The sequence below is a fragment of the Lipotes vexillifer genome, unplaced genomic scaffold (genome assembly GCF_000442215.2).
Source record: "Lipotes vexillifer unplaced genomic scaffold, Lipotes_vexillifer_v1.1 scaffold753, whole genome shotgun sequence".
In the NCBI taxonomy this organism is placed as follows: Eukaryota; Metazoa; Chordata; class Mammalia; order Artiodactyla; family Lipotidae; genus Lipotes; species Lipotes vexillifer.
In genome coordinates, this window is record NW_006783618.1 from 425,586 (window position 1) to 446,499 (window position 20,914).

Sequence of the window (20,914 nt, forward strand, 5' to 3'; positions counted from 1 at the left end):
ACACAGAATGCTGTGCCCAACAACTGCAGAATATACATTTTTATAAAATGAAGGTAGTAATATGTATGTAATTTGCCATAAACTAGTCAATAAAGGTCTCAACAAATAGCACAAATTGAAATCACAGAGTATGGTTTCTGACCACACTGGAATGAAACTAGGAAGCAGTAACAGAAGAGTAACCAGAAAATCTTCCAATGTTTGAAAATCAGGCAACACATAAATAACTGATGAGTCAAAGAAGAAATCACAAATGGAAAACCATATATTTTGAAGTGAATGATAATGAAAACAGGACATATCAAAATTTGTGGAATGCAGCTACAGCATCTGTTATGGACTGAATGTTTGTGTCCTCCCCAAAATTACTTTTGAGGCCCTAATCCCCAGTGTGGCTGTCTGTGAACATGGGGCCACATCTGAGGAAGTAATTAAAGTTAGATGAGGTCCTGAGGATGAGCCCCTGACACAGTAGGATTGGTGTGCTTATAAGAAGAGACACCAGAGAGCTTGCTGTTGCTCTCTATACCTCTCTGTGTGTGCATGTATCAAGGAAAGGCCATGTGAGGACGTACTGAGAAGGTTATGCAAGCATGTAAGCCAGTAAAGGATTCCTCACCAGAAACCAAATATGCTGACATCCTGATCTTGGACTTCCAGCCTCCAGAACTATGAGAAAATTAAATTCTGCTGCTTAAGCTGCCCAGTCTGTAGATAGTATTTTGTTATGGCAGCCTGAGCAGATTAATACAGCACACATCTCATGGAGCTAGAAAAATAACAAATAAAACCTAAAGGAAGTTGGAAGAATAAAATAAAGAGGAGAAAGCAATGAAACAAAAAGCAGATACGGGTTTCCCTGGTGGCGCAGTGGTTGAGAGTCCGCCTGCCGATGCAGGGGGGGACACGGGTTCGTGCCCCGGTCCGGGAAGATCCCACATGCCGCGGAGCGGCTGGGCCCGTGAGCCGTGGCCGCTGAGCCTGTGCATCCGGAGCCTGTGCTCCGCAACGGGAGAGGCCACAGCAGTGAGAGACCCACGTACCGCAAAAACCAACAAACAAAAAGCAGATACTCAACGAGGACTCTGGGAAGACGGTAGAAGTTGTCTGATGTAACTATTTTGGAACTCTAGAGTCTGTTGAAGGCTTGTAACTTCCAGGTGAAGACTGGGAGGCTAAATTGCTGTTAATTTCAGCATAGTAGCAGCTACCCGTTCTCAACCCTGCCACATAGCAGGCAACTGTGTAAATGTTCCTGGAGCAGCCTGCACACAGCTTGCAGGAGCCAGGGTGGCAAAAAGGACTCAGCCCTCCAAATACTGGGGATCTGTGTTCTGATTGCTGATTGCTGCTCCTATTCACAGAGGTTGCTGACAAAGGGGCAGCAACCACTGTTGTTGCACCTCCCAGCTTGTTGTAAGCCCCTCCTGCTCTGGCTGAAGTGACTTCCATGAGATTTTAAAGGAAGATGTGGAGAAAATCAAGAAAATGATATATGAAGAAAATGGAAGTATCAATAGAGACAGAAAACCTAAGAAGAAACAAAAAAGAAATTCTGGAACTGAAAAGTACAAGTGAAATGAAAAAAAAAATTACTAGAGGGATTCAAAGGCAGATTTGAGCAGCGAGAAGAAAGAATCAATGAACTTGAAAGACAGAACAATGGAAATTATCAAGGCTGAAAGAAAAAGTACTGAAGAAAACTGAACAGAGCCCAAGGGAGCTGTTGGACATAACACCACCAAAGGACCAACATATACACTGTGGGAGTCCCAGGAGAGAGAGAGAGAAAGGGGCAGAGAATATCTGAAGAAATAAGGGCCAAAAACTTCCCAAAATGATTAATATAAACATCTAAGAAGTTCATTAGACTCCAAGGAAAAGGAACTCAAAGAGACCCACATTTTCAAAAGACAAAGATAAAGAAAGATGCAAAACATCACGTACGAGGGATCCTCAATAAGATTATGAGCAGACTTCTCATCAGAAGTTTTAGAGGCCTGAAGACAGTGGGCTGATATATTCAAAGTGCTAAAAGAAAAAAAAGCTGTCAACCAAGAATCCTACACAGGCATACCTTGTTTTACTGCACTTCACAGATGGTGTTTTTTTACAAATTGAAGATCTGTGGCAACCCTGTATCAAGCAAGTCTGCTGGCACCATTTTTCCAACAGCATTTGCTCACTTCAAGTCTCTGCGTCACACTTTGATAATTCTCAGAATATTTCAAGTTTTTTCATTATTATATTTGTTACAGTGATCTGTGATCAGTGATCTCTGATTTTACTCTTGTAAAAATATTATGACTTGCTGAAGGCCTGGGTGACGGTTAGCATTTTTTAGCAATAAAGTATTTTTAAATTAAGGTATGTATATATATATTTTTAGACATAAGGCTACTGCACACTTAAAACCACAATATCTCTGAGGTATGCCTGTATCTGGTAAAACTGTCTTTCAAAAGTGAGGGAGAGGGGCTTCCCTGGTGGCGCAGTGGTTGAGAGTCCGCCTGCCGATGCAGGGGACACGGGTTCGTGCCCCGGTCCGGGAAGATCCCACATGCCGTGGAGTGGCTGGACCTGTGAGCCATGGCCACTGAGCCTGCGCGTCCCGAGCCTGTGCTCTGCAACGGGAGAGACCGCAACAGTGAGAGGCCCATGTATCGCCAAAAAAAAAAAGGTGAGGGAGAAATCAAGACATTCCCAGATAAACAAAAGCTGAGGGAGTACGTGACCACTAGACCTGCCCTGAAAGAAATGCTCAAGTGAGTCCTGCAGGGTGAAATGAAGACACTAGACAGTAATTTCAAGCTGTATGGAGAAATAAAGACTTTAATAAGGGTAAGTACATGGAGAATTATAAAAGCTAGTACTATTGTAACAATGGTTTGTAACTGTACCTTCTGGTTTTGTCCACATGATTTAAGACAGCAATACATTTGAAGGGAAAGTGTAAAAGCCACTATTACTGTAACTTTGGTTTGTAACTCCAAATCTCTTTTTCTGCATAATTTAGGAAACTAATGCATTTAAAAGAACTAGTTCATAAACTCGTTTAAAAGAACTAGGGGCACACAATGTGTAAAGATGTAATCTTGTGATCAACAACCAAAATGGGTGTGGTGGAGCTGTAAAGGAGAAGAGCTTTTGTATGCTATTGAAGTTAAGCCCGCATAAATTCAAATTATAGTGTTATAACTTTGGGATGTTAAATGTAATCCCTATGGTAACCACAAAGAAAATATCTATAGAATATACACAAAAGGAAATGTGAAAGGGACTTAAACACTTCACCACAAAAACCCAACTAAACACTGAAGACAGTAATGCAGGAAATAAGCAACAAAAAACTACAGGGCATACAGAAACCAAATAGCACAATGACAGAAGTCTCTCCTTATCAGTAATTGCTTTAAATATAAATGAGTTAAACTCTCCAATCAAAAGACAGAGACTGGCAGACTGGATTAAAACACATGATCCAATTATATGCTGTCTATAAGAGACTCTGATATTATACTAATATCAGAAACAATAGACTTTAAGTCAAAAAATGTTACAAGAGACAAAGAACATTATATACACTAGAAGATTTAAAACTTATAAACATTTATACACCAAATGACAGTAAAATATATGAAGTAAAACCTGACAGAACTAAAGGGAGAAACAGACAGCTCTACAATAACAGCTGGAGATTTCAATACACCACTCATAATAACGGACAGAACAAGAGGACAGAAGATAAGTAAAGAAACAGAGGACTTGGGCTTCCCTGGTGGCGCAGTAGTTAAGAATCTGCCTGCTAATGCAGGGGACACGGGTTCAAGCCCTGGTCCGGGAAGATCCCACATGCAGTGGAGCAACTAAGTCTGTGCGCCACAACTACTGAGCCTGCACTCTAGAGCCTGTGTGCCACAACTACTGAAGCCTGTGTGCCTAGAGCCCATGCTCCACAACAAAAGAAGCCACTGCAATGAGAAGCATGCGCACTGCAACGAAGAGTAGCCCCCGCTCACCGAAACTAGAGGAAGCCTGTGCACAGCAATGACAACTCAACGCAGCCAAAAATAAACAAATAAAATAAATTAGAAAAAAAAATCTGAATAGACCTATAACTAGTAAGGAGATTGAATCAGTAATCAAAAAATCTCCCAACAACAACAAAAAAAGCCCTAGACCTGACAGCTTTGCTGGTGAATTCTACCAAACAGTTAATGACAAATTAATACCAAATCTTCTCAAACTTCTCCAAAATTGAAGAGGGAACCCATTCCATGAGGCCAGCATAACCATGATACAAAGCCAGACAAAGACATTACAAGAAAAGAAAACTACAGACCAATATCCCTTATGAACACTGATGCAAAAGTCCTCAATAGAATGCTAGCAAAAAGAATTCAGCAGCATATTTAAAAGATTATATACAATGAATTACCAAGTGGGATTTATACCTAGAATACAAGAATGGTTAAATATATGAAAATTGATCAATATAATACACCGCATCAACAAAGAAAAAAATACACGATCATCTCATTGATGCAGAAAAAGCATCTGAAAAAACTTAACACCCTTTTACAATAAAAATACTCAACAAAACAGATAGAAGGAATGTACCTCAACATAGTAAAAGCCATATATGAAAAACCCATAGCCAACACCATACTCAATGGTGAAAGACTGAAAGCTTTTCATGTAAGATCAGAAACAAGGCAAGGATGCCCACTTTAACCATTTCTGTTCAGCACAGTACTGGAAGTTCTAGCCAAATCAATTACACAAGAAAAAGAAATAAAAGACATCCCAATTGGAAAGGAAGAAGTAAAATTATCTCCGTTTTTTCAGATGATGCGATCTTAGATGTAGAATACCCTAAAGACTCAACAAAAAAGCTGTTAGAACTAATAAATCAACTCAGCGAGGTAGCAGGATACAAAGTCAACACACAAAAATCAGTTGCATTTCTATACATGAACAATAAACACTTGGAAACGAAATTTCAGAAACAATTCCATTCGTAATGGCATCAAAAAGAAGAAAATACTTAGGAATTAACTTAACCAAAGAGGTGAAAGACTTGTACAATAAAAATTACAGGGCTTCCTTGGCGGCGCAGTGGTTAAGAATCTGCCTGCCAATGCAGGGGACACGGGTTCGAGCCCTGGTCCGGGAAGATCCCACATGCCGCAGAGCAACTAAGGCCGTGCGCCACAACTACTGAGCCTGTGCTCTAGAGCCTGCGATCCACAACTTCTGAGCCCACGTGCCACAACTACTGAAGCCCATGCGCCTAGAGCCGGTGCTCCGCAACAAAAGAAGCCACCACAATAAGAAGCCCACGCACCGCAACGAAGAGTAGTCCCCGCTTGCCGCAACTAGAGAAAGCCCGTGTGCAGCAACAAAGACCCAGTGCAGCCAAAAATAAATAAGTAAAATAAATAAATTTTTTTTAAAAATTACAAAACACCACTGAAAGAGATTAAAGAAGACAAATAAACAGAAACACATTCCATGTTCATAGATTGGAAGACTTAATATTGTTAAGATGTTAGTACTACCCAAAGTGACCTACATATTAAATGCAATCCCTATTGAAATCCCAGTGACATTTTTTGCACAAATAGAAAAACTCCGGACTTCCCTGGCGGTCCAGTAGGTAAGACTCTGCCTTCCAATGCAGTGGGTGCGGGTTCAATCCCTGGTTAGAGAGCTAAGATCCCACATGCCTCACGGCCAAAAAAAAAAAAAAAAAAAAAACCCAAAACATAAAACAGAAGCAATATTGTAACAAATTCAATAGACTTTAAAAATGGTCCAGGGACTTCCCTGGTGGTGCAGTGGTTAAGTATCGCCTGCCAATGCAGGGAACACGGGTTTGAGCCCTGGTCTGGGAAGATCCCACATGCCGCAGAGCAACTAAGCCCGTGCGCCACAACTACTGAGCCTGCGCTTTAGAGCCCGTGAGCCGCAACTACTGAAGCCCGCGCGCCTAGAGCCCGAGCTCCGCAACAAGAGAAGCCACCGCAATGAGAAGCCCGCACACTGCAACGAAGAATAGCCCCCACTCGCAGCAACTAGAGAAAGCCTGCATGCAGCAACGAAGACCCAATGCAGCCAAAAATAAATAAATTAAATAAAATAAATTAAAAAAATAAAGAGTGTGGTGTTGGCATAAAGACAGACATATAGACTGATGGAATAGAGTGGAAAGCATAGAAGTATCAACAAATCTTCACATATATGGTCAAATGATTGCTGCCGACCTTTTCGTTGTTTTTTGTTTTTGGCCACACTGTGAAAGTGTCCCGGTTGGCTTTTTAAAAAATTTCTTTTAGGGACTTCCCTGGTGGTCCAGTGGTTAAGACTCCATGCTTCCAATGCTGGGGGCCCGGGTTCAATCCCTGGTCAGGGAACTAAATCCCATGTGCCACAACTAAGACCCAGTGCAGCCAAACAAATAAATATTTAAAAAACAAAAAACAAAACCCAACCAAAATTGCTTCTTTGAAAAGATTAATAAAATTGATGAGCCCCAGCAAGACTGATCTATGTACATATACACAGAGAAAATAATGGAAAGAAACAGTCCAAAACATGATAATTTTTACATAATGGAAATACAGGTCAATTTTAATTTTATTCTTTATACTCTTCAGGGTTTTCTAAATTTTCTATAAATAAGTTGTTTAAAAGTATCAACTCTACTGTATGAAATATAATTTTAGTAAACTTACCTGGCAGCCAGAGAATAAATGGCATTGGCAGATGCAGAAGGTTTGATTTTGGGATGCTCACACTCTGGACCTGCTAATGGGCTGCTATTCATATTCTGGAAAGAAAAGTGTTAAAAAAAAAAAAAGAACCTTCTTAATACAGCTAAGTATCTCCTCTTACTTATTTAATCTATTCAAAATAACAAGAACAATCATACAGACACAGACCTCACCCCCAATGCCATGCTTAAGGATTATTATGTGTGACAAAAGTATAGTTCAAAGTTCAAATGTAAGGGTTAGGGAGACAGTTCTAGGAAATGGGTTTTTTTTGTTTGTTTTAATCCTAGAAAGATCTGAGGAAACTGGCTGTCTGCACAAATACCATTCTAGCTTAAAAAATCTATACATCTTTCTATACTGATGCCACCAGAAAGTCAAACCTAATTCACTCTCACTAATTACACTGCCTACCACATAAATGCCACTTAAACACTAAGTTACCCTCCCCTTTCCCTTTCAACGAAGAAATACATAGTTCATTTAAGGACCACAGGATTTCTTAACTTCACCCTCCAATTCCATCTTTTTCTTGGATTTCTAACTACCTACTGGACAATTCTTCCTTCAATGGCTCATCTCAAATTCAACTTGTCTGTCACTAGTTAGCCAGGTTCAAAACCTCTGGGGTGTGTGCATGTGTATATGTGTGTGTATGCGATTTTTCATCCTTTTTTCCACCCACTGACTGCTTTCAAGCCTTTCTGGGTCTTTGTTTCATGCTCCCTAAAGTCTCGACCTAAACCAGCTCCCCCTCCTGCTCCTCGACCAGGATTCTTCCCCTTGTTTACCCAGTACCAGCTATATGAGACCCCTTTGTTATTCCTCAAATAGACTCTCCCAAACTCACTTGCTTTTCCCTCATCCCCCGTTGCTCCAGGTCACTCCCCACACTACTCCAGGTCTTTGCTGAGAATTGTACCCCATCCCTACATGTACCTGCCCCATCCCAACTTGCCCTATACCCTGTTTTTACCCTATTTTTATCCACAGCATTCGCCGGCATCCACTATCTTACATGTTTTGTAACGTATCTTGTTCATTTTCCATCTTTCCTCCGGTGGAATGTTAACTTTGTGAAGGCAAACTTTTTTGCTCAGTGCATAAACGAACCAACAAAAGAAGGAATATACCTCTCCCACCCCCGGTTCTAGACCCATTATCTCATGCTTATCCAATGAACTGCTAACCTCCCTTTTTTCAATCTATTCTCTTTCCAATCCATCCTGCATACTATTCCTAGATTCCTCTCTTTAAACCATCATTTTGGTCATGTCACTCCACTAATTTAATCTTCACGTACTCTTCATTTGTACCAAATAAATTCCAATTCTTTTGGGAGGGGGTATACAAAGTGCTCTAATCTAGCAGCAATGCTCCTTTCTAGCCCCTTTTCCTACTCTGATACCCAAAATTTCTGTTTTTCTCAAATTAAACTGCCTCTTATCCCACAATACATCTTGAGCATTTCTGTCATTGTAGGTCTATTTTAAAACTGTATCCACTTTGGAAAGAATACTTCACATTCAGATGCCACTCTTCCCATAAGCCCTCATGATTGTTCTATCTAGAAATAATCTCTCTTCTATCTAGAAAATCTCTCTTTTCTTTAAAACTGAAGTGTTTTCTATTTATACTACTCATGGCATACACACCCAGAAACACATTTATTGCATTAACCAACATATTAACATATACACTTCTTGAGGGTAGGGATTAATATTATCCTTGAATCCTGTACAAAACATACCACAGAACTGACCCATTCAATGTCATCCACGAATGTTTGTTATTAAGATAAATAATTTCAAAATCAGGACTCACCATGGAGGTATCCAGACTGAATGTGCTTCCAAGCCTAGGCACATCGGTTCTGGGTTCCATTTGTGAGGGTAAGGAAAATGGAAGTGAGTGCCGGTTGGTTAATTCTCTCCCTGTCCAGGGGTCACTAGGGTTTGGCGCAACTACTGGTACTTTGGGGATTGGCCGAGGCAGCCATGATGCTTCTCCAGCGCGGCCAGAGGGGACAGGGGGCAGTTTGTCTCTGGACGGACAGTCTCCTGGTGTACATGGCAAGGGGCGTCTCTGAGGCCGTGTTTCTGCTCCACCAGAATATGGCCGGTCTGGAGGGGGTGGTGGTGGAAGATCTCGAAGAGTGGGAGGTATTGGTAATGGTTTGTCCTTATGAAGGGAGCCAGAAGGAGCCTGTGGAAGCATGATGGAAGCAATCAATCAAACCGCACTAACACACAACAAAGAATCAGAAAATGTAGAAATGGATAATGCTTTACCTTAGAAGCAGTTCCAAGACCAGAAGCACTTGAAGGAATAGATATTCGCTGTTGTAGAAGGTCAAGCCGTGGTGGCACTGGGGGAAGGGAAGCTTGTGGGGCCATGGAGAATGGAGAAGGAGGTCGTTCCACCTAACACACAAAAAATTTCCTAATAGGTTATTCTTGTCTGGAGGAATGGCATCTCTCAACTCCTCTGAAAGATGTACACAGCAAGTACTACATGAACACAGAATATACCAATGAGCCTGACTTTGGCTTAAGGTAGTGCTTCCTGAATTATTTCTATGTCACCAGAAGAGGGCGCTCTCAATCACGGAAATACCATGCAGATGCAAGCTACAGGCAAAATGTAATATCTAGACAAGGCTGTGCTACATGAAAAGCTTCCTAGCTTATAATTTTAGAAAACTTTACAATTTCCCATATTTTCCTTTTCAGAAAAAGAAAAAATCTTTCCAAGATTAAAAACAGAAAACCATATTAAAAGAAAGGGGCATAGATTAACCTCTCAACAAATCACCTAGGAAAATAATGATTAAGGGGCAGAATGAGGAAAGAAATCAAAGTTAATAAATTCTCCATGGGTTATTGTGACTAAAAGAAAAAAAGAGATTTATAAGAGAAAATGATCAATGGTATTACTAAAAAGCATCTTTAGTTCTTCCAAAGAAATGTTATTTCAATTCAGTAATTAAAAGGGATAATTTTTTTTTGTCAATTTGTATTCTAAAAATTGAGGTGCCAAATCAAAAGAAACAAATAAACGTATAAACTTTTCCATTTCCCTGCCTACAGCAGGGTGATGAGTAGCTGATAAGCTTGTCCAAGTAAGCTGTCAAGAGATAAACAAGAATTTATACAAAATACTAATTCACATTTGCATTCCCTAAAAGCAAAATAGATGGAAAATAGGCAAATATGTATTACAAGCACTTACGTAAGGTGACAGAGAAACAACCATCCCCATACTGAGTCCTATCATTAACGCTGGGAGGTGAATGAGGGAAAAAAAGGCTGCATCATCAGCTACTTGCTTTTACTCATGCTTAAGAAAACGGGCTCCATGTCAATGCAGCATGAGCAGCTAAACACCTCAAGCGTTAAGGAAGTGAAAAGTTATTAGTCAAACTAACTCTCACTTCATCATCAATATCTAGTCACTGTATCTTGTTGATTTTTCCATAAAATAATCTCATATCTATATCTTCCTTTTCATTCTACTTACCAACCTCAGACCTGATTTATTAAAACCCCCTTCTAGTGATTCTCCCAACTTCTAGATTCTTATCTCACCAAATCATTTTGCTCACCATTACCAGCTTAACCATCCTTAAATACTCACTAGTTCAAAAACCATTCATCAGTAACTTCCACTTTCCCACGTCACAAAATGTCACTTTCCTGCCTCGCTTTCTCAAGTCTAATTTGATCTCCCTAACCAACAGCATTTTCCATAATGCCCTGTGTTGGAATTCCTACCTCCCTAACTTTGTTCAAGTTGTTTCTCAATTTGGAAGGCCCTCTCTGCCTATTTTGATCCCTCCCACCATCCATCCCTCCTTCTCATTCCTAAAGGGCAGAGGATTGAGCTAATCATATTCTTCAATTCATGTTTCAATAGCATAACCGACCCATGAGATGTTCTTTCATCTCAACATACAACAAAGTTCCAGAAAAGGATAAAAGCACATACGGGGATGAAATTATCAAAGAAATAATACAAGAATATTTCTAAGACCTAAGGGACATAAATATCCATATAGAAAGCGTTCACTGCATAGCTAGCCCAAAGAAAGAAAAGAAAACTAATAACCAATCAACCAACCAACAAAACACTTAAATTTTCAGGGAATCAAGGATAAGGAAAATATCCTAAAGGCTTCTGAGGATAGAGGGAAAGGCGGTACTAAAGAGCAAAAATACACTAGAAACTAGAAGTCACTGAGGCTGTAACAATTCATAGAGCTAAATTTCTTTTTCAACCTAGAATTCTGTACCTAGTCAGTTTGAGGGTTGAATAGAGACATTTTAAGATATCAAACGTCTCAAAAATTTCACCTCTCACCTTTTCACAGAAAGCTATTTTGAGAGCATACTCCACCCAAACAAGGAAGTTAAAGCAAGAAACACAAAAACATGGGAGTTAAGAAACAGGCACTCCAACACAAAGAAGAGGCAATGAAGTCCCACAATGATGGTGAGGGGAGACACCTCAGGGTGACATGGAATGCAGCACACCCAGCGAAAAACCAGTCCAGACTGGAGCCAAAACATGGTAGACTCTCATATATTAGTATACTATATTACATAATATCTACTATATTAATATGCTAATAGAATTTACTCCACAGAAAATCACATCAAGAGGATGTTTGGTAAGATGTGGTAGTGACAGGTACAAACTGAACACTAAGGAAATAAAAGCAAATCAATTATTTCAGAAAAGCAGAAGGTTGTAAAAGAAAGCAAAAGTAATTATCAACACATTATAGTATATTACTCGATTCAATAGGGAGCAAAAATCACTTAAACACTGAATACTGACAGAACCAAAAAACATTCAAATTAACTATAGTAGGAAGACAGGGAGTAGGAAGGAGGGAGATAAGACATTTAAATCCTTTTCTAAACATAACTAATATTGCAGAATCAAGAGAAAGCAGTATAGTATATGGTTAAGGAACAGCTTTAAGAACCGAAAAATCTGAATGGGACACAGGAGTTAGAGGGGGTAGAAGCAGGGAACTGACATTTCTGTAAGCCTTTTAGCAATTCTTTTAAACTTAAAAAAAAAAAATCCAAGTGCACTGATCACATGAAATTTTTTAAAAAGTAGACTCACTATTTTAAAAACAAATCAGGGACTTCCCTGGTGGCACAGTGGTTAAGAATCCGCCTGCCAATGCAGGGGACACGGGTTCGTGCCCTGGTCCAGGAAGATCCCACATGCCGCGGAGCAACTAAGCCCGTGTGCCACAACTACTGAGCCTGTGCTCTAGAGCCCACGAGCCACAACTACTGAGCCCACGTGCTGCAACTACTGAAGCCCGTGTGCCTAGAGCCCGTGCTCTGCAGCAAGAGAAGCCACCGCAATGAGAAGCCCGCGCACCGCAACAAAGAGTAGTCCCCACTCGCCGCAACTAGAGAAAGCCTGTGCACTGCAAGGAAGACCCGATGCAGCCAAAAATAATTTAAAAAAAACAAATCGAAACGAAACAAACAGCAAAAAGCAACAACAAGCTACTAGGATATGACGAAACAGGCACTCTCATAGTCTCATATACTTTGGGAGTGACTTTAAGACAAAAAATTGGGAACAAATTTTAATGTCTATCCAAAAAAAGTTAAGATATTTTTATTCCAGTATTTTATTCATACAAAGTAGATAATGAACTATAAGGTACAAAGAATAATAAAAGATGAAACACCCACGTAGAACCTACCATTCAGCTAAGAAATGAAACACCATGTGTCCCACCACTAATTATATGCCTCTCCTCTCTCAAAGAGTTTAAATGGACATACTCTAATCTAGCAATTCCACTATTAGAAATTTACCCTACAGACAGACTTGCAAAAGAATGTCCATATGTGTAAGCCTGGAAACAACAGGAATGTCCATTAAGAAGAAACTAAATGAATTACAGAATAGCCAAGTGCAAAACAATATATGAAGCTGTTTGTTTTTCAACTTGAATTTTTACAGTATGCATTTACTGCTTTTATTTAAATGAGTAAATTTAATCTCATTTATATATATTAGCTACAGAAAAAACTGTTAATTTTCTTCTTTCCTCTAAAGTCCTATAGCACTTAGACTGTGTACCCAACAATTTTGAATAATGTGCACTGTCTGGCTTGTATTAAATAGTGTTTCACCTGTATATATATTCTCTTCCCAAATAAAACTACTATCTCCTTTGGGGCCTTTGTCTTAGGTTTCTTATTCCACATAGCACTCAAGAGAGCTAAGTAACTAGCACAACAAACAGCTTGCAAAAGTAATATGTGTTAACTGTGAAAAATTCAAACATACCATAAAATGAAAGTCCTCTGATCCTGTAGCCTCAGAAATAATAGTAATGTGATGTGTAGTCATCCAATTTTCCCCCCATGCATGTTAAAATAATTCTTTTGCAACTAAATAATTTTAACAGAAATAAGGTGATATTATATATAATATACAGTTTTTTTTAAATTTAATACACATTGACAGCTTTCCACTTAAGTATATGTCAACTGAATTCACTCTGCAGAGCATTCTGTTATATGGACTGTAGTAGACAGAATAATGATCACGGTCCCCTCTCCCACAGGAAGATGTTCATGCCCTAAAACCTAGAATCTGCGAATCTGTTATCTTACTTGGCAAAAGGAACTTTGCTGATGTGATTAAGGATATAGATCTTGAGATAGGGGAATTATCCTGGATTATCCAAGTGGGCCCAATCTAGTCACATGAGTCCTTAAAAGTTGAGAACCTTCATGACTGAAGGAGGAGGAAAGGAGTCCAGGAGCCAAAGAATGTAGCTGGCCCCTAAAAAATACCGTCAGCTGACAACCAGCAAGGAAATGGGGATCTTAATTCTACGACTGGCAAGGAACTGAATTCTGCCAAACCCAACTGAGTAAGGAAGGCCGACTGTATTCATTGCACTGTGCCATTTTATATAAGGGACTTGGGCATCTGCATTTTTTTATCTGCTGGGGCTCCAGGACCCAATCCCCTGCGGATACTTTCTTTTGGTTTTTTTTTTTTTGGCCACACCACGTGGCATGCAGGATCTTAGTTCCCCGGCAAGGGATCGAACAGGTGCCCCCTGAAGCAGAAGCGTGGAGCCCTAACCACTGGACTGCCAGGGAATTCCCGGGAAATACTTTTAATATAATATGACAAGGTGATAAGTTCTATGGCAGACATATTCATAGCATCCCAGAAACACTTAGCCAGACCTAGATTATTTGTGGGTCTGGGCGTGGGGGAAACAGGATAGAGTATGGAAAGGTTTCCTAGGAAATGAAAACTGAGCTAAATTACATAGAAACTATCAAGACAAAAGCATGGAGAAATTTTTAGTGGTTCAGCCTTGCTGGATTACAAAATACAAAGTGGAAAGGATCACCAGGGCAAAGTGCCTAGAAAAGAGAATGGACTTATTAATCCATTAAGTAATGAGACGTCATTAAAGAGTGTGAGGCAAAGGAATGAGGTAGTCAAGGTATGTGCTGTAGATCAATGACTCTGGAAGCGGGGCGAACAGATGATTATAAGAGCCTGAAATAAGGCAGTGACACTGAGGACAGAAAGGAAAAGATACACTGGATACAATCACTTAAGAGATGGAATCCATCCTTTCAACATTTACTGAGCACCTACTATGTGCCAGGCAGTCAGGTGCTGGTATAAAAGAAAGCTTCTTTTGTACAAAAAAATGTCTCCTATGAAGTTATAACAGTCCAAACTAGAGAACTGACAGCATATTAGAACCTCTGTTTGCCCTATATTTATTAAAATCTTCAATGACTGCCTTACTTCTAATTAGTGAAAAATCCCTGTTTTACCCTACCACTGACGTAACAGAACTTGGTCACATCCTTTCTTAGCCTTTATCTTTCCCATCTTTACTAGGACCTTTCTAGTTTTAGTTTCTGTATGGTACCTCCTATCACCCTCCAATCACTGTAGTTGCCATTTATTTGGTTGTTAACGGTGCCTCATTTCTCCTGCCCAAACCTAACTTTCCAATGCCAAGACTCCGTTAGAAAAAAAGACAAGGAGAAAATATTCTATTCACAGTAGCAAAATGGGTCCAATTCTTTTACTCACCCCTCATTTTCTCCACCAAGCTATCTGAATAGAGCCCAGTTCTAGCATACAGAAAATAAGAGCATGGGCCTTGAAGCCGGAATGTCTGGCCACAGATTCTGGTTCGACTTACTAGCTGTGTGACCTTCAGCAAATTCCTTAACCTCACTGTGCCTTGGTTTCTCCCACTGCTAAATGAGGAGAACAGTAATATCTACTCATAGGGTTACATGAATATGTATCAGTATAAGATTATGAGTTAAAAGAAGTAAAGTACTTAGCATCATTTTTTCTCGCACAGTAAATGTTCAATAAATATTAGCTATTGTCACTCCTTGTATTTTGGATGTCATTAAGTGCTCTATTGCTTTAGGACACAACTGATAATGGATTTTGCCACAGTCTCTTAAACTGAAGCTTACCTTGGCACCAGCCAATTCCTTCATCATGAAGAGAGAATCATCAGCTCGTTCATCGTCATCATCATCATAATTTGGGGAGGGAGCTCCCTCTGCTCCTTGCCTCAGCAGGCTGCCACTTCCTCTAGGATCAAAGGGATCAACCACAATGGGCTCAGTACCTTTAATTTCACATCGGCAGAAGGGACAGCCCTGGCCTTCTGATTCCTGCAAAGGAAACAGGAGATGGTAACAGACACATGTGAAAGTTCTTAAAATATTTGTCCACTAAAAATACATTTCCTAGAAACGAAAAAAGAATCAAAAGTTTAGAACCTACCCCACAAACCAGGCCATTCTTTATATCCATAAAGGATATATACAATCCCCAATTCTTCATTGTCATTACTTAGCTGAGAAAAAAGCATGATTTGGATCCATACCTGCCAGGATGTTAGACAGGATGTGCACATGAGGTGTCCACAGGGCTCAATCTTTACATCTTTATCATTTTCAGCACATATTTTACACAGTTGGAATGTGGAGCCCATCTCACAGTATAATTCATATTGTTCCTTTGATTAAAAAGAAATGAAGAGATAATTCAGCCTACTGCAAATATTTGTTGAATGAATGACTGCAACTGTAAATGCTAAAAACAGGAAAATTGAAAACTGTTACTTTTAATACTTATTTTGCTTGTATGAAAGTGTCACAACAGTGTTCAATTAAAACAGAAAGCACCTAGTCTTGGTCCTTTTTTTTGGCCGCACCCTGCAGCATGTGGGATCTTAGTTCCCAGACCAGGGATTGAATCTGTGCCCCCTGCAATGGAAGCACGGAGTCTTAACCACTGGACCACCAGAGAAGTCCTTTGGCCCTATTTTAAGAAGCACAGTTTAAAAGAAACCACAGAGGACTTTCCTGGTCTCGCAGTGGTTAAGAATCTGCCTGCCAATGCAGGGGACACAAGTTCGAGCCCTGGTCCGGGAAAATCCCACATGCCGTGGAGCAACTAAGCCCGTGCACCACAACTACTGAGCCTGTGCTCTAGAGTCAGCAAGCCACAGCTACTGAAGCCCACGTGCCTAGAGCCCGTGCTCTGCAACCAAGAGAAGCCACTGCAATGAGAAGCCCGCACACAGCAATGAACAGTAGCCCCCGCTCGCTGCAACAAAGACCCAACGCAGGCAAAAAAAAATTAAAATAAATAAATTTATCTAAAAAAAGGAAAAGAAGCCACACACACCTAAATTCACTAATCTAGTCAATGGTTTAATATTTAAGTGTTCCAATCACTTAATATAATTCTACTGTCAGTTCTGTAAAGTATTATACAAAAGCTCAGCTCTAGTAATATGGTTATAATTTAAAACAAAGTTCACCTGGGTCACTTTGATGTGGTCTTGGGGAGTTGGTTCACATAAGCCTGTCAGGTCTGGATTCTACTGAGCCTCTAGAGTCAGCAAGCCACAGCTACTGAAGCCCACGTGCCTAGAGCCCGTGCTCTGCAACCAAGAGAAGCCACTGCAATGAGAAGCCCGCACACAGCAATGAACAGTAGCCCCCGCTCGCTGCAACAAAGACCCAACGCAGGCAAAAAAAAATTAAAATAAATAAATTTATCTAAAAAAAGGAAAAGAAGCCACACACACCTAAATTCACTAATCTAGTCAATGGTTTAATATTTAAGTGTTCCAATCACTTAATATAATTCTACTGTCAGTTCTGTAAAGTATTATACAAAAGCTCAGCTCTAGTAATATGGTTATAATTTAAAACAAAGTTCACCTGGGTCACTTTGATGTGGTCTTGGGGAGTTGGTTCACATAAGCCTGTCAGGTCTGGATTCTGATTCCGTCCATCAGGAAACAAATAGCTATAAAAAGAGTAACCAATCTTGGGGTTCTACTGAAGCCAATTTATCACTGCTTACTAATACAGACACATGTTGTCTAGGAATTCTCTCATATTCTAAAAGGGCAATTTTGCATAAGTGCAAAGATAAATTTTACTAGTACTTCAAAAAAATTAAATAACACAGATCAGTTCCAAGAAGATACTCTCCAAACACTGATATTCTTTCTCTGTTTTAATCAAGGGGTTGACAAACTTTTTTTGTAAAGTACCAGAGAGTAAATATTTCAGGCTGTGCAAGCCGCCTAAGTCTGTGCCACATATTCTTCTTTGGTTGTTTTTTTAACAACACTTTAAAAAGGAAAAACTATCTTAGATGCAGGCTGTACCAAAACACCTAGTCTGTGGGCCGCAGTTTACCAACTCCTATTTTAATCTGTGGATGGCCACAAAGTGTAAATTCTTAATTTAAATGACATTTGCTTTGACCAAAGACCTGAAATACCTTTGTTTACAGGTTTAACACAGAGAGACGCTAATTTAACGACTGGACCGCCAGAGAAGTCTGTTAATTTAAAAGAAATGTAACAAGAAGCAAATTAAGCCACTGAGATCAACTACCAGGAAGCTTGGAGCATCCACTGCTCTGACATCTGGGGAAGTACCCCTTTCAGCTCCAATGCTACTGTAGAAGTTGATGCATAATGGGAAATGGATTTTCCTAATCACTTTCAAACACAAGTCGTTTTCTGACACCTGGTCAACTGTTAGTATTTTTAGTGCTTGCCAACTGATCATCAATTTGAATTCCAAAAGGAATGGCAATTCTGGAATAAATAAGAACTTAGTCATCAATATTAGCAGAGGTTACAAAAGCCCATAGCCTGAAGAAATGCTGCTGAATCAAAACGAAGTTAGGATGAAGGCAGATGAAGGCCACTGAGCGTGCTGCCATCAGGAACATCTAATCATTCTAATGTTGGCTAGTCGAATAACAGGTAACGTTTTCTGCTAATCGGCATATTTTAAAATCTAGTATAGATTTGAAAATAAATTAACATTTAGAAAGAAAGAAAAGATAAAATTTACTCAGGGTAACTAGTGACGTAGTAGAGAAAACTAATTTCACTCAAGGAAAATCCTTCCAAAATAAAAACAGAAGAGTCCCCTGAACCTGAAAATCCAAGCAATATAACCTGTCAATATGTGTGCTGAATCTATCTGTAGAAGAAACCTGGACTAAAGTCATTAATGATGCAGTTTTACAGCCCCTAAGTTCCTAGACTCTAGCAGATGGTAAACAGTATGTACTTACAAGCCTTCCCTGAAGCCATCAATCAGTGCTTGGAAGAGAGGTTTATTGTGAGGGATTGTCTGGAGAATGTTCCCATCAGCAGTGACATACCCAATAGCCCACTGACCCAGACGAGTACAGCTCAGCCGGAAAATGTAACTGAGAACAGAGAGAAACAAAATCTTTAATGTACATACTTGCATTAGGGTGGAAAGACAAGACAGAGACAAAAATCAAAAGGACCATCAATAATAGATTCTTTAATGGCTTCAGACCAAAAGCAAAAGACATATAAGCTCAATTCTTAAGTGGCTTGAAAGCATTTATCAAATCATAGTATCTGAATACGTCAATTCCTCTGATAAACAGACATCAATCCTGCCGCAGAAATGTGGTCACTGGGGAACTAGTAAAAGATCATGTTTCCTCTATTTCAGCAAAGGTCACAGGAGAATAAAGTTCAGGTGAATAAACCTCTCTGCTGCATTGCACTGACCTGCCAGGTTTGTGAATGAATTTCTGGAGCCGAGCTTTCACTTCATCATATGTCAGGAAAGCCATGTAACCAGGATGAGTTACAGCAAGACTGTTCCAGTTCCTGAGCAAAGAAGACCAGGGCTAAGGAAACAAGAGATCAATCAGACCATTTGGCCCAAGACATACAACCAGCCTCAGAGCAATGAAGAACAAAAGGAAAAACAACCTGAATTCCCAATTATAAATTCTCCATTTAGTGTCACATATTTTCAATCATGTTGTTACTTTAAGGGAAGACAAACATGTTTGGGAAATAAGAACTCTGAAAAGCTAAGAAGAAAATTACACATGCTTATAAGGGAGAAACTTAATTATACAAAATGAAATTCAGAAAATTTCCAAGCAGCTCTAACCAAGAGTAGTGAGGCTAAACAACAAACAAAAACAGAGAAACAGGGCAAGGCCTAGATGTGCAAGTAAGAAATTTCAAATAAAGGTTTACACAAGGTGGCATATACACCCATTGTTTTTAGAAAGAGAAAGAAATGAGTTCTTTGTGGAGCATCAATACATCTTAATATTAACAATCAAGAATTTCAATACGATAGGAGAAAAAGTTGGAAACATACATAAATGTTCAATAACAGAACTCACTAAATATATTATACCCATCTTTAGGATGTTCTACAACCATTAAAATGATGCAAAGAAGAATATTTAATAATAGAGAAAGATTATAAATGTGAGGGGAATAAAGCAGATTATATAGTTATTCTTTTTACAAAAAAAATATGTATATATAAAATAGAGTAGTTTTAACCTTTTTTTTTTTTGGCTATAGTTTCTAGAATGAATAAAAATATTTTCATAATAGGCAAAATCCCAAATGTCCAAATGTTATTTTTTAAAAAGGTTTCTCTTCAGAAAAATAGCAATAACTAGTTTAGCCAACGTTTTAGTATCCTACCTGAAAGAGTCGTGTAAAGATGTCAAATTCAAACACTGAAATATAATCATTGCAGGTCAGATCAATAGTGGATTTCAGAGCCATGGCCTCCAGCCCAGAACTGATGGGATGTACTTCATGAAGGGCCTGTCTGAAGCTCTTCCAAGGTACTATTGTCCTAGGATGGGAGTCGGGGTAGGAGAGAAGGCACAGAGTGAGATAACAGATAATTTCAGGCATTGCTACATTCAAGGAAAAGAGAGCCACATTAAGCTCTCAATATCAATTTCAATTTTCTTAAAGAAGCTGAACTATATTTTACATTGAGAACAGAAAGGGCATAAATGATACATTTCTTAACTTTCTAATGAATAAATTAATAATAGAGACGTCTTTTTTTACTTTTCTTCGGCAGAATGCTACAAGTTCATTCCCTTTCTCATCTTTCTTCAGACATTTGTTCTATTAGAAAAGCATTGGAAAGAGAGATAAGATTATCCTTTTTGTATAACAGATGTAACCTGTGTCCAGATCTTTAGTAACTGAAAGCTTGTGTTTAACTTTTTAAAAGCACATAAAACACTCTGTGTTCTTTTGAGGAACCCACAGTATCAAGGACTTCACTAGAGGAATACAGGCTTAAGGTACAGGAAGAACAGAGTTCTGATAGAGATGAAGAAGAAATTATTTAACATAAGAATGATAAAACCCCAGATATGGCTAGCAAAAGATATTGTGGGATTTCTATTTCTCAAGATCTTAAAAAATAAAATAAAATCTCATTGCCTTTGAAAAGTTTATGTATTCACCTGCCTGAAAGTAAGAGAACAAGTGGTGTTTCAAACTCTTTTCTAATGTAGCTAGTTTTAAGTTAAAGGAACAAAGTTAAACTCATTCCCATTCTCTTCAACTAAGTTTTTAAAAATCACTAATTATTCTATATTTAATGTTTAAACATGATTTTTTTAAAATAAATCAAGCGTTTAACAAACTTCAAATCAATATGTAGTATATACCTGAAACTAACTTAATAGTGTGCGTCAACTATATTTCAATTAAAAAGAAA

The 20,914-nt window shown here is 39.0% G+C and overlaps 1 protein-coding gene and 1 non-coding gene across 2 annotated transcripts in view; one reads left to right on the plus strand and one right to left on the minus strand.

The window, feature by feature from the left end:
* CBL (Cbl proto-oncogene) overlaps nt 1-20,914 on the minus strand; it is an 81,825-nt gene that overhangs the window by 6,230 nt on the left and 54,681 nt on the right. Inside the window, exons 4-12 of the mRNA XM_007456276.1 lie at nt 19,870-20,026; nt 18,922-19,043; nt 18,447-18,584; nt 17,066-17,153; nt 15,718-15,849; nt 15,299-15,502; nt 9,068-9,199; nt 8,601-8,981; nt 6,738-6,832 (exon numbers count right to left, since the gene is read on the minus strand). Coding sequence (XP_007456338.1) covers nt 6,738-6,832; nt 8,601-8,981; nt 9,068-9,199; nt 15,299-15,502; nt 15,718-15,849; nt 17,066-17,153; nt 18,447-18,584; nt 18,922-19,043; nt 19,870-20,026 — 1,449 coding nt within the window. The remainder of the gene's footprint in view (nt 1-6,737; nt 6,833-8,600; nt 8,982-9,067; nt 9,200-15,298; nt 15,503-15,717; nt 15,850-17,065; nt 17,154-18,446; nt 18,585-18,921; nt 19,044-19,869; nt 20,027-20,914) is intronic.
* On the plus strand, nt 6,344-6,416 carry TRNAW-CCA (transfer RNA tryptophan (anticodon CCA)). The gene has a single exon. It is a non-coding gene; the product is annotated as a tRNA-Trp (tRNA).